At 34.3% G+C, this 13,969-nt stretch overlaps 1 protein-coding gene across 1 annotated transcript; it reads right to left on the reverse strand.

Moving 5' to 3' along the window:
* Positions 1–5,053: 5,053 nt before the first annotated feature.
* LOC142636019 (uncharacterized) lies at positions 5,054–12,023 on the reverse strand. Its single transcript, XM_075810078.1, has 18 exons — positions 11,652–12,023; positions 10,892–11,011; positions 10,647–10,772; positions 10,468–10,530; positions 10,272–10,379; positions 9,661–9,738; positions 8,690–8,782; positions 8,426–8,512; positions 8,001–8,102; positions 7,794–7,913; positions 7,612–7,674; positions 7,222–7,358; positions 6,920–7,001; positions 6,750–6,808; positions 6,596–6,641; positions 5,777–5,868; positions 5,623–5,692; positions 5,054–5,402 (listed from the first exon to the last, which is right to left on the reverse strand). The coding sequence occupies exons 1-18, from the start codon at positions 11,844–11,846 to the stop codon at positions 5,331–5,333; spliced, it is 1,713 nt and encodes a 570-aa protein (XP_075666193.1). The 5' UTR covers positions 11,847–12,023; the 3' UTR covers positions 5,054–5,330.
* Between the last annotated feature and the right edge of the window lie 1,946 nt (positions 12,024–13,969).

The raw sequence follows: 13,969 nt of genomic DNA on the forward strand, positions 1-13,969 counted from the left end.
AAGGGTTTTTTCTCTATGTAAAAGCGGTCCAAGAATCTCCCATTTATTCTTTACAGATGATAGCTTGCTGTTTGTTGAGCTACTATGTCAGATTTACAAGTGATACAGAGTATCTTAACTTTGTATGAGCAAGCTTCTGGCAAAAGCTTAATCAGGAGAAGACCACCATCTTTTTCAACAAGGTAGTGAATGAAAAAACAAAAGACTCAATCTCAAATTTTTTGGGAGTGCCTGAAGCGAAAGAATATGAGAAATACTTTGGCCTTCCGGTTGTGATAGGGAGGAATAAAAAAGCGAGTCTCAATTATATAAAAGAAATAGTTTGGAGTAAACTCCAAGGATGGAAGGAAAATCTACTATCTCAAGCAGGTTGAGAGGTTTTACTTAAAACTATGGTACAAGCGATTCCTACATTCACCATGAGTTGTTTCAAGCTACCATTGGATCTATGTGATGAGATTGGGTCACTGATTAGAAAATTTTGGTGGGAACAAAAGGGTGAGCAACAAAAAATTCGTTGGAAAAAATGGGAGGTCCTATGTAAGCCAAAATCAGAGGGAGGGATGGGGTTCAAAGATTTGGTGAAGTTCGATGAAGCAATGCTGGTGAGACAGGTTTGGAGATAAATGAATGATCATAGCTCTCTTTTCTATCGAGTCTTTAAAGCTGAATATTTTCCAAGGGGGTCGATTTTTGAAGCCTCAGCATCCACGAGATCTTATGCTTGGCAGAGCGTATTGAAAGCCAGGAATGTGATTTCGGCTGGAATGAGGTGGAGATTAGGGATGGAAAGAGTATAAAAATTTACAATGAAAATTGGCAGCCAGGTAATGAGTCTACTAAGGTTATATATCACCATGTGTGCCTGCTTTAGAAGGTGCTGTGTCAATTTTCTAATAAATTTTGATGCTGGAATGTAGGACTACAATCTGATTGACCAGCACTTCCTTTGGTTTGAAGCCCAACGTATAAAAGTTATTCCGCTCTGTGTGTCGAAACAGGTGGATAGTATTATCTGGCCTCGGTGTAAGAATGGCAAATATTCGGTTAAAACTGGGTATCAGCAGCTGTGTGAGGATGAAGGTAGGGGTGACGAGTTCAAAAGTTTCAAATCAAAAGAAATTTTGGAATCGCATTTGGAAGCTGAGTTCCAAATAAAATTAAAACTTTTCTTTGGCAAGCTTGCTCTGAAGCTCTACCTACTAAGGAGAAAGTGAAGAAAAGAAAAAATCTGGAGGATACTAGGTGCAATGCTTGTCTCACGGTTCAAGAGTCTACATTCCACGCCATTTGGGGCTGTGAGAAACTTCACCAAAAATGGAATCCGTTCTTCAGCTGGATTCAAAAAGATTTTCCAGGTTTACAGGATTTTCAGGAGCTAATTCATTTGGTTGGCCAGCAATCTCGAAGACTGGAATTGTTTGCTATTGACAATTGTGGCGTGGTTCATTTGGTTTCGTAGAAACAGAGTGAGAGACTTAATGAATGTGCTTTGCCCCTAACAGAATCTTTGAAGCAACATGTAGCTACCTATCGGAATTCCAGCAGAAGTTTCCAATGCACACAACTAAGCCACTACTGGGGTAATTAAATGGAGACCTCTATCGAGTAATACATATAAAACAAATTTTGATGAGGCTGTGTTTGAAGACTCAGATGAAGCAGGAATAGGGTTGTAGTTCGCAATGCCAATGGGGAAGTTTTAGCGGCCTAATTTTAGATAATCTTTAATCCTTTTTCAATGGATGTTCTTGAGGTTTTAGCTGCAAGAAGGGAAGCTCAGTTTTTAGTGGAATTTGGCATTCAACAATCTGTCTTTGAAATGGATTCTGAAATGGTATGTAACGCTCTGAAATCGGCTGATTTTGATCATTCCTCAATTGGTCAGTTTGTAAAAGACATTTTGTCTATTGCAAATTCTCTTAGAACTTTTTCTCTCTCATACTAGATGACAGGGCAACTATGTAGCTCATGCCAGCCAGGAAAGCAAGAGTTTCTTTTCCTTTGTTAGTCTGGATGGACCATGTTTCGCCAAACATTTCTATGTTTTTGTTCCTAATTCTTCAGCTTCTTAACAATATTACAGTCTTTTTCCTTACAAAAAAAGAACTGATCTATTTGAATCATTTAAAGCTTTTTATGGAGCATCTTATATTCTCATGGAACCTGAACATGTAAGCACTACCCTTCTAATAAGCTTGTCGGATTATTGGATGCATTAAAAAAAATGACTTTTTTTTTTTGATGAAAAAAAAATTGATAGGATATGCTTTGAACATGCATTATATTGTTACATTTAGTAATAGAGTTTTTACTTAGAGCAGATTATTTTATTATTTGTTTGGATGAATGTAGTTTAAGAGAATGATTTAGATATCAATTTGCGTTTAAAATTATTTAAATAGAGTATGAAATGACAAATTACTTCTCCAATCATAATTTGTAACAATTTATATTCGGTCATTTATAATAATAATAAAAATTGGGATAAGGCAAAAAAAATTTAATAACAAAAAAACTCAAATCATAACGTGTAAAATATTTCTTTTAATAATAAGCGTGTAAAATCTATTTTTTTTAACTCAAACCATAACGCGTAAAATCTTTCTTTTAATAATAAACATTACAATTTACAAAAGAACAACAATATCCAAGAAATATATGAATTCTCTCATACTTTAAGTGTTTGGGAAAAGGCAAAAAGTTTTTAGCTTTTTGTCTTCTTACTTTCAACTTTCTTTTAAAAAAAAAAGTTAATTTTTTGTTTTTTATTATACTTAAATTTAAAAGTTATCAAAAATTATATCTTTTAATAAACACGATGCAATAAGCTAGTGAAGTTAGTCACAGGTGCCCTAATTTGATTTTTTTTTTTTTTCTCTCCTACAGAAAAATTACTATGTTACTAAATAAGTAAATAAAAACCTAATTTACAAAAGCCAGTCCAAATAAAAAGTATCTTGACAAATACCACTTTCAAAAGTTTAGAATTCCCCTAGTACTTCCCCCTACCCCTGGCGTAGGCAGAACCCCTTATACCACTTTCGAAAGTTTAGAATTCCCATCTTTGCGAAAACAGATGGCTGAGAATTCTTAGGGTCTTATAAATTAAGGTTCAAGAGCCCCTCACATTTAGAACCATTAAATTAAAGAATGCGAAAATACACTTTTAGTCTTTACATTTTAGGTATATTCTCATTTTAGTTCCCAAATTGATTTTGCACCTATTTTAATTCCTTAAAATCAGAAAATCGTTTTTATTTTAATCTCTGCTGTCAACCCACTAACAAAAAAAAAAAAAAAATCCTACATGGCAAATGAAATGCATAGGTGGAATATTAGTGCTGACATGGCTAATATTATTAAAAAAAATTATTTGGCTTTTAGAAAATGACACATCAGCATTATAATTAATAAAAAAAATTTCAATTTAAACCGAAAAAATTCAAAAAAAAAAACTTTTTTAATTTTAAAGATTGAGAAAAAAAATTTATAGAATTTTTTCAATTTTTTCTTGAACTTTCTTAAGAAACAAACACTAAATTAACACTCCTTCTCACTCTATGTTGGTGTTTGTGTTTGTGTTTGTATAATTGTATCTATTTCATTTTTCTTCTTTCTTCTAAGATAAACCAAAAAAACAAAAATAAATTAATAAATAAATCATATAACTCTCTCTTAGTCTTTGTGTTTGTTGTCTGTTTCTTTTTCTTCTTTCTTCTTTCTTCTTTCTTCTTTCTTTTTCTTCTTTGTGTTTGTGTTTGTATCTTTCTTTATCTTCTTTCTTTAAAGGCCACAAAATCGATTACCAGAATTAGGAGGCAAAGGTTGCTCAACAAGTTCCCAATTCTGATAATCCAATTGCTTGGGGCGAAATGGCGAGGTGGACGAACCGACTAGTTTGGATCAAATAGCCGAAACCGTTGGGTTTGATTATTGTAAGGATTGGGAGGTGGAGGACGAGGGTGAGGGTAAAGCTCACAAGCTCGGCCTTTCTTCTCCACCAAGCGCCGCCAATCTGACCGTAATTCTCTCTAATCTCAAAATCTCATTTCTACTCAAAACCCTACACTTGATTTAATCATGCATCGTGGTAGTGGCTTCTCTCTCGACCAACGGCGAGCAAATTAAGGGGCCGATCTTCAAGGTTTTGATTATGGAGGCCAAGGAGTCTTAGATGCAGAAAAAAAATAAATAAATAAAAAATTAAAAAAAAAAACTCTCTTTGGTCAGTTAGGTCTGTTGATGATTTTGGCTTGCGTTCTTGTTTAATGAATTTGGGCGATTGGGTTGTGTTGCTGAAGCTAGGCAATTGTTATAAATTTTGGTTGATTTGGGTTGATGAAGCTAGGCAATTGTTATAAATTTTGGTTGATTTGGGTTGCATTGATGAAACTGGGTGATTGTGATGAATTTGGGTTTGATGATTGAATTGGGATCATTGTTCTTCATTCTCCCTGTTAGTATTTTTTTTTTTTTTTTTTCGTTTGTGTTCTTGTGCTCTGGGATGTTTGAAGAAAATGAAGAACAAGATGTAATAATTAAATCAGATTTAAGGTTTTTTTAAAATTTAATTTATTTTTTGTTTAAATTTTCTAAGGTGGCTTTTTAAAAAATATTAAAATGCTAATGTTTCATTTTAAAAATGTCCACTAAAGTATTTTATTATTATTTTATTAATCACGTTAGCATTTACTGCCATGCCATGTAGAATTTTTCTGTAAGAGAGTTGACAACAGAGATCAAAACAAAAATGATTTTCTAATTTCAAGGATTAAAGAAGGCGCAAAATCAATTTAGGGCCAAAATAAGAATAGGTCTAAGCTGTAGAGACCAAAAGTGTATTTTCGCCGTTAAAGAAATCATGCATCAGAGCATATAAAATCAGTTGCGTTCATGCGTCTTCCCCACATTTGGAGCCTATCTGTGAGAGGTCAAACAGTCGATCCAAGTGAATTTGGTTTCCAGCTCTAGTCCTGATTCAGTGACCATCAATTGTTGAAGGTCCCCCCAGGAAATCTATAGCATTCACTGAAGCACTATAGTCACAATGTGATAAATCATTAAAGATAATTTACTTTCAATCCAAAAAAGAAAAAGTCAAAAGGTTATGTATAATATGTCAGACAACTGTGTTTAAAAAACACAGATGGGAGATACATTCTAAACTTCCCATGGAAAATGCTGTCAGCTTCAAGTAAACCACGTGTGGCTGGCAACCCTCATATTATAAGATACATTCTAAACTCCCCATGGAAAATAATACCAGCATCAAGGAAAACATGATAGCTCCGGCAACCATCTTCTCAGAAACACAATTCAAACACACCCTAGAACTTGAAATCCTTCTTCTTCGACTTACCCTCCTTTTCTTGCATCTTCCGCTTCCTTTTCTTCTCATTCTGCACAAATAACATCTCAAAATTAAACATTAACAGAATAAAAATAAAAATCATAAACATCTCATCCTGGTAAGTACATCTTTACCCAACCCACCCCTCCCCTCCCCTCCTCCCCCCGAGTGGGGGTGGCACCACAGCCCGATAAGGCACCTTTTTGTCAAAATTTCCCTTGAGAAGCCCCGATTTTCAAATTAAATTAGTGAAGACATAATAGGCTCACCTCTGCAACCATGTCACTGAAATCCTCCCGCTGACTCCGCTGCTTCTCTTCCTCTCTTGCTTCCTCATACCTATGAAATGAAACGAAATTGGGAACTCATTATGCCTTAGAGAACAATGACACTAACAATAACATAGAGGAAAATGTTACTTACTTAGCCGGCAAAACATTCTCCATGGCTTCCAACTCTTCTGGTTGTAGAGTTACATCCACCTTATCCGATTTCTGACCTCTAAGCAGATCAACCTGAAAGAATATGACCATATCAGGCATCAGCAAATTACACTCCTACATAGTAATAAATTGAGACCTAATTGTTGGAAAGTGAACCAATTACCAGAGTTCTAGTGCAATTACCAAATACTCTACATCAAGTTTACACATCTATCACTGAAACCTTCATAGTAGGTTGCTCTGTAAGTAACTAGAGGCCAGGATTCTTGTAATAAAAGTAAAAAATTCAGAATTCAACTATTTCATATAGCCCTTTGTTTTTTAACATTAATTACCATTCTCTAGGTCACGTAGAGTCATAGTACAAAGCCCATTCCTTCAACGATAAGCTTTTCTAAAAGCCTTCTATATGCAGGGTCTCCATAGGTTACACCTATAAGAACCTGCATGTATACTTTGCTTGTGCTACTTATAATCATTATTGGTTTAAGCAGATTTTCTCTCATTGTTCTTTTCACTTGACCAGACTCATAAACTTAAAGAATGAGTTATCATTCTATGCGCTTTTCTTTATAAGAATTTTCATCATTCTATGCTGCTAAAGCTTAAATCAAGCACACCAGCTTCTTCAAGGGGGGAAAACAAAATGATTAGTTTGGAAAAGTAACCATTTGTCTGCTAAAGCTTAAATCAAGCACACCAGCTTCTTCAAGGGGGGAAAAACCAAATGATTAGTTTGGAAAAGTAACCATTTGTGTTACCAATATCAACAACTTGCTTGCAAAAGACACATTCTTACCCTTTTGGCAGTTGCCTTGTCTTGGGTGCCAGAGTTAACAACATATCTGTAGGCACAAAGGTAGATCAAAACAAATTTAGAGACATAAAATCAAAAAGATTAATAAAAAAATACAACCAAAAAGAGAATAATATAAAACAAGAAGATTGCATACGTGTGTGTTGTTCCAAGCAAAGTACCAGGGGCAATTTTCTCTTCTTTTTCTTCAAGTACCTTCATAAAACACAAAAATGAGATAAAGTTCAGATAATGTCATCCATTGGAGCATTAAATACAAGGAAAAAGTATATATAAGAACCAGAATATTGAATCACAAATACTAACTTGGTAAAGTGGCCGCTCAGTGTCCTTTCTCTGCTGCTTTCGAAGGTCAATAACATCAGGTGTCTCAACACCAGTAGGAGTGCTGGTAAAGAAGAAAGGAATTAAAACATGGAAAATGCAAAGTACAATACATGAGTCCAAGAATGATCTATGTTACAAATTTTCTTCAAAAATGTGTAGAGCCCTAGCCAGAAAGAGCTGAGGAACCCAACCATAAAACCTTCGAGAACACACTCCTAATGTGAGAAAATGCATGTCATGAACAGGAATCAAGAACACTGGTAATGAAAGAAATAAAATACCTTGAGAGACTATCTACAGATTGAATGCCAGCCTCTAAGTCCTCTTCCTCAATCAGTTCTTCCTCTTCCTCTTCCTCTTCTTCCTCTTCCTCTTCCTCCAAATCACCCCAATGCTTTGTCTTATCAACTGGTTCTTCCTAAATGATAAAGATAGCGCATAATTAAAGCAATCATAATATTCTATAATCTAAGGGTAAACCACTCTCACATCTGACCAGCCAATAATTTAAATTGGAAGCAAAAATTTGATTAGACTTCAAATTTGATGCAGCCAACTTTGACAGCTTCAGATATAAAAACTAAAAACACAACTGAAATTTTAATCACAATAAGAATAACTTATTTTTTTCTTGATAGGTTACAATAAGAATAACTTATATGTGAGAGTACCTCATAATTGGGCTGTTCTTGTTGCTGAACGCCAAATACATCTCCATACAAAGGACGTCCAAACTATATTCACAAACAGGGAGAAGTGAAATTGTTAAAACACTGACTACACTTGTAAAAAAACCAACATACATAGAGAACAAAAGGAAACAAGAGGAAGATATCAAGGTTAGGAAACTCACTTCATCAACAGGAGGCTTGCCCCAGCCACCAGGATGGTAACCAAAACTAGCTCCAAGAGGGATAGGAGCATTCAGCCCAGGAATTTTCAGATGTGGGTATGATGGTGGAGGACCATATCTCTGGAAGAAAATCAACCGTTAAACAAAATATAAAAAAAGTAACACACACACACACACTACCAAGCGCAAGATATTCGGTATTATGACCTGCATATTGATGAGCCATGGGGGAGGAGCACCCTCTGGCATTCCAAGGGCTTCTTTTAGTTCTTGCGACAGCATGCCTGGCTTCATTTCCCTTAACTTCACCTGAATACCACAAAACACGCACACATACAAACAATGTGAATAACAGCTAATATTATTAAATACCAAAAATTACACTTTTTTTTTGTTTTGTCAATATTAATATAAGCTACAATTGTTACCTATCAAAAAAATACAAGCTACAATTGTTAATTCTAGAAACTCCAAAAATACAATTGGGAAAATAGAAAGAAAACATCAAAACACTTGTATATCAATTTACTGTTTGTGTATGTGCGTATGTGTGTGTGTGTGTGTGTGTGTGTGTGTGTGTGTGAGAGAGAGAGAGTGAGAGAGAGAGAGAGAGATCAATATAAGAAATAAACCTCAAACTCTTTGCCTTCATGGTACAAATCTCCAAGAGTTGTAAGCTTTGGTTTTGTTTGGTATTTAAAGAATGCATCATGGAGAACCTAACAAACAGAAATCACACTCATTGATCAGACAGACAATAATCATTCTGAACATAAAATGCAGCAGGACATGCAGACAAAAGAATCACAAAATAGTTGGGTAGGGTAAATTACAATAAATAGATAAATAAATATTAAATTTAAAAAATATACAACAAAAAAAAAAGTGAGACAAACCTGATAGTCAATATCCATTTTTCCCATCTTTGGCTGCATCCGCTCTCGTTGCTTCTGCTTCAACTTCTTACTGTCCTCTTTTTCAATGTAAGCCTGTATGAGACAACACAGGAACAGTGCAACGGGTCATTAGCAGCATTACCAAGATGCACATTTTGGTAGATGGATCAACATAAAACTCAGACCAGAGAAAAAGAAGAAAAAAACCAACTAGATTTTAGATCTTACAAATTGGTGTTAAATGTATAGGCCTAATGAGGAGAAAATGGATAATTTATTTCTAAATACTGATATCGCTCAGGAAATGTGGCATCTTATGTTTCACTTGTTTGGGGCTAGGTGGGTCACACCAAAAACAGTGGTTGAGTTACTGGCATGTTGGAAGGGACACTTTGGCAAACAGCATAATATTCAAATTTGGAAAGCCCTTCCTTCATGTTGGAGTGAACAGCACACAGTTTTGAGAGGAGTGATTTTTCTATGTAAAACTTCTATTCTTAAAAGCACTCTATGATTTGAAAACAGCCATCTCTTCCACAAATTTCATGAAGTCCTTTGATATTTTGAGTTTTAGATTTTAATTGTTTGGGTATTTCTCTTGAATACATCCCATGTACAAGGGCCATGCTCTTTTGTGCATTTTTAATGTATTTATTACTTATCCAAGAAAAAAAAAAGAAAAAAACTTAAAAGATATAGCTGAGACTCAAAACACCAGGAGAAGTTTCAAGATTTAACAATAGAAACACAGCTACAAGGACCATGGAGATGGGGAAAAAAAGTAACTGGAAAAAAAATAAATAATAAATAAAAAGCCAAAAACATCCAACAATGAAAATTTGTTGACAAGATAAAGGTAGCCATACAGCTACACAAAGATGATTTTATTATCCCTCATCTCAGAAAATCATGAAGATAAAAATATTATTAAAAAAAAATGAACTGCAAAGATTGCATGAAATTGTACTTACCTGTCTGATTTTCTCAATTCCTGTTGCCGCAATAAAATCAGGAAGTTGAAATGGCTGTTTCTCAATACCACGCTTTCCCTGCAAAAAAGAATACCCAATGGCAGATGAGACACAAGTAATTGCACTAGCAAAATAGAATGATAATTCTGCAGTAGTAAAAAAATTTCAAATTTAAGAGGAATTCAGCCCGAGCATTAGGCACAATGGAAAGTCATCTGTAAATTCAAAGCAGATTAATTAGCAACTCAAATGTAAACAAATCCCCAATATATATCATGCAAAAGTACTCTGTTATAAAACTAAAAAAATTAAATTTCCCCCATATATGGCATCATACAAATATCTACGCCCCCCGCACCCACACTAGCAAATACATAAATAAAGAAATCATTTAAGGGTGCCCATTGCCAAACACCTACAAGTCCAGGCTCCATGATTGTCACAGCAGCTCCCCTGCAAGAACCACATATATACATATAAGAGAAACCTTATCGACTTGATCTTCCTACACCCTATTCTCTAAATCCCACAGGTTCACTATTTCCACAAGTCATGCATGCACATTTTAATTTTTAACCCATTAGTCTTCAATTCTAGTGATGCTTACTAACCTGCAAAAATTTACGTTTCTGACACCAATGCCTTGGGACAGGAACAGTGTTCCTGTATGATTTCAAAAACACCAACAACTTCGGGTCTGCAGAGGTTGCATCCCACACCTGGAAATGAATAAAATATATATAAGCACAGAACAATAACGAGAAGAATAATAAGAAGAAACAACAAAGCATAAGCAAATATCCCTACCTCAACAACATCAGGCCTTGAGCAAATTTGCTTCAGTTCAGCAATCTTCATCCGCCGTTGTAGCTGAAAGATGAAAACAGATACCCTTTAGTCTTTTATGACAAACTGTTGCAATCATAACGACTATATGAAACTATACATAATATTGATTGATATATTTATTAACAAGTCATATATACCTTCTTCTTCTTGTTTGACACGCCTTTCTCTTTTTGTGGGTTATCCTGTTCTTCCTCTTCTGAGTCTGAGTCAGCCTTCTTGGTTGAGGCTGCATTTTCGGCAGACTCATCCTTATTATCATTATCCTGAATGGGTAGAATAATAAATGCATCATGTCAGGCTCATACTTCTCCCAGCGGAAAAATAGAATAACTTTAAAGTCAATATTACATAAAAAGAAGGGACGGGGGAGGATTCCTTTAACCTGAGTAGCAATAGTTTCACGGAAACTGAATTTGCTAAAAATCTTTCTAAATTCTTCATCCATTCCATCATCAAGCTCAGCAGGCTCTGGGACATACTCCACTTCAACTTGCGGAAATGTCTACAAATTTCCAACATATAAGAATAAGAGAAATAAACATGTTCAGAACCATGTAAAAGAACTTCCTGATTTATAATTCATTGGACAACATGAATATGGGTATTATATTTTTAAGATCTTAATACTCTTTTTTCAAGCTAATGCAAAACCAGCTTAAATTGAAAACGAAATTCATCTTATCTTATTCAGTTTTTCTTCTCTGGTAATGTGAAAACTAAACAGAAATAAACTCTCAATTAAATTCCATCAGAGAGACTAGGGAGAGAGATTACTTCAAGTTCTATTCAGATTTCAAATATCCATATAGAAAGTTTTACTTTGCACCTTATTGAGTTCAAGCTTATATTCCTTTTTCTTCGAGTTCAAGAACAATTACTTCATCTCTCAATTTCAAAGATATTCGTGAAATATATTCTTCAATTTAAATAAATCTCATCAAGTGGTAGTTTGCTATAATCTTTCTCTCGTTTTCCTTCGGTTTCTAAACAAACAAACAAACAAAGCAGGAAAAAAATCACAAAGAAAAACTCCATGCTCCACTCAATTCAACAAACATACAAATAAAATCAATACACAAAACGTTAAGCATTTTTGCTATCACAGATTCCAATATCCCATACAAAAGAAAAGAAGAGATAACCTGTTGAGGATCGTTGGAATCAGCGTCGCTGGAGGGGGCTTGGGAGGCCATGGAGTTCTTCTTCTGCTTACGGCGGCGACGACGTCGTTCGGTATCGCAGGACTTCTTGGTGGGGTTGGGGTTAGGGTTGGGGTTAGAGGACAGATCTCCATTGGCAACGTTGCCGTTGGAGAGTAGTAGAGTTTCCGCAGCCATAATTATAACTTCCTTCCTCTCCTCGCTTCACTTCACTTCACTTCACTTCAGAGAAACGTAGAATAGAGATGAATTTAGGTTTGGGTTTCGTTTTGGGTAACGATGCGAATTCGTTCGTATGGAAAGGACTGTGACTTCTCTCCTGTCATTCATAACAATAATAATAATAATAATAATAACTAGTTTCGTTACACTCGCTCCTCACGTGTGACGAGCCTTATTTTGAATTTAATATAATTTTTTAATTTAAATTTATCTATTGTTAACAAGGTTATATAGAAAATAATTTTTATAAAACTAAAATTTAGAATTTGAAATAAAGTAAATTCTGGGGTTGGTGTCTGCTAATTTTTAGAAAAAAATTTTTGTATAAAACCTATGTGACATATGTTTAGATAGAAAGTATGCTAATTTTTAGAAAAAAAAATTTTCTAGTAGTTTTTTTTTAATTTATGTTGAATTACAATTTTAACCATAGTTTTTATTTTTTAAGAATAAGGATTATCTAATTAGATTATGGGTATTTTTGGCATTTTTTAAAATTATAACTAACTTTTTAAATCCTATTAATATATAGAGATAATAATAATTGGTGGTGAACTAAAAATGGAGCAACTGCAATTCATCCATGGTAGTCGTCCAAGGTTAAAAGGCAAGAATGACTATACCCTGCGAGACGGTCATCCATAAACAAGTAAATCGTCCAAAATGGTCGTCCATTAACAAGTGGGTCGTCCATAAAGAAGGCACATGGACGATCCCCCAACACTTGGGAAAATTCTAGGAAAGTTTATCCACACGAACTAGTAAATTGTACCATGTATTATTATTCCAAGTTATGAGTAAGACATTAGTTCATCATTATATCCTCCAACTGAGTACTTAACTTCCAATGACAATTATAAAAGATAAAAATGAAATATAACTCTCATAGCGGTTATGGAAGTTATCTTTGAACCCTCTGACCTCCTCAAATACAGGGGAAGTTACAAATCAAATAACCGTTTTGAGAGCACACTATATAAACACCCATTCAGACCAAACTAGCCTCATCACACGCGCTTCGCATGTGCGATGAGGCTTTTTATTTTTATTTTTTTAATGTCATAATTTTTTATTCATTCCAATTTGAGGTTTACACATTTTCTTATTAATATTATGCATTTAGAACTACTAATATAACCAGAAGTGTCATGAATCTTAGTGGTCCTATTTTGTAGCAAAAAAAAAAAACATGTGTATTTATTTTGTAGAAAAAAAAAACTGTATTTTTTTATTTTATTTATATAATTTTTATTTTGAAAATCTAATTTATAAGTGAATAAATAAATTTAAAAATTAATAGGAGAGTGGTCCTATTTTTTATGCAATGTTTTAGTGGGAGTTAGAGTTGCACTTTTACCAAATTGTCATTTAGTTTTGTCTCTACTTAAACATAGGGGTGTAGGACATTTTTGAACTAAAAAATGAGGAATCTAAACAAGGGAATCCCCTAAAATAATAGTATAGATAAAGGTAAGTTCAAAACAACTCTTGAAAAGTTGAAATTCTAGAATAAAAGAAAGAAACTAACTTTGGCATCGGAGGATTCTTGGCCGATCTACCCTGGTCACCGTTGATCGTGTTTCCTTTTTCAAGCCTTCCAATCAATCGCTAGCCCTTTGAAGCCCGAAGCATCTAGCCTACTAATTTTCCTTGCATCATCATTAATAATTAGCCTCTAAGCACGCGCTTAGGCTCATGCTTAGCGACTCTTCTATTTTTTGGGTAAGGGTTAATTTCGAGCATTTATTATAATTTATGATTACTACATTTTCCAATCACAAAAAATAAACCTAGGGGTGTGATGAGTATTATGCGTTTGCAAGTGAAATAATTTTTTCATCATGCGCGTGCTTAGAGGCTGGTATATATATAAAACTGTTTTTTTTTTCCTCCCATAAACGTACTCTTTTTTTTTCTAATTGCCAAAATGAAATTTTCTGCAACTTTTTATCACTAAACGGTTTAACAAATTTCAAAAGTTTGACACATCTTTTTTCCTAAAAATTCACATACATTATCTCTATTTAGATATATTCCACACACTTTTTACATATCTTATACATATCCTAAATTAAATA

This window comes from Castanea sativa, chromosome 5 (assembly GCF_040712315.1).
Source record: "Castanea sativa cultivar Marrone di Chiusa Pesio chromosome 5, ASM4071231v1".
Classification (NCBI taxonomy): domain Eukaryota; kingdom Viridiplantae; phylum Streptophyta; class Magnoliopsida; order Fagales; family Fagaceae; genus Castanea; species Castanea sativa.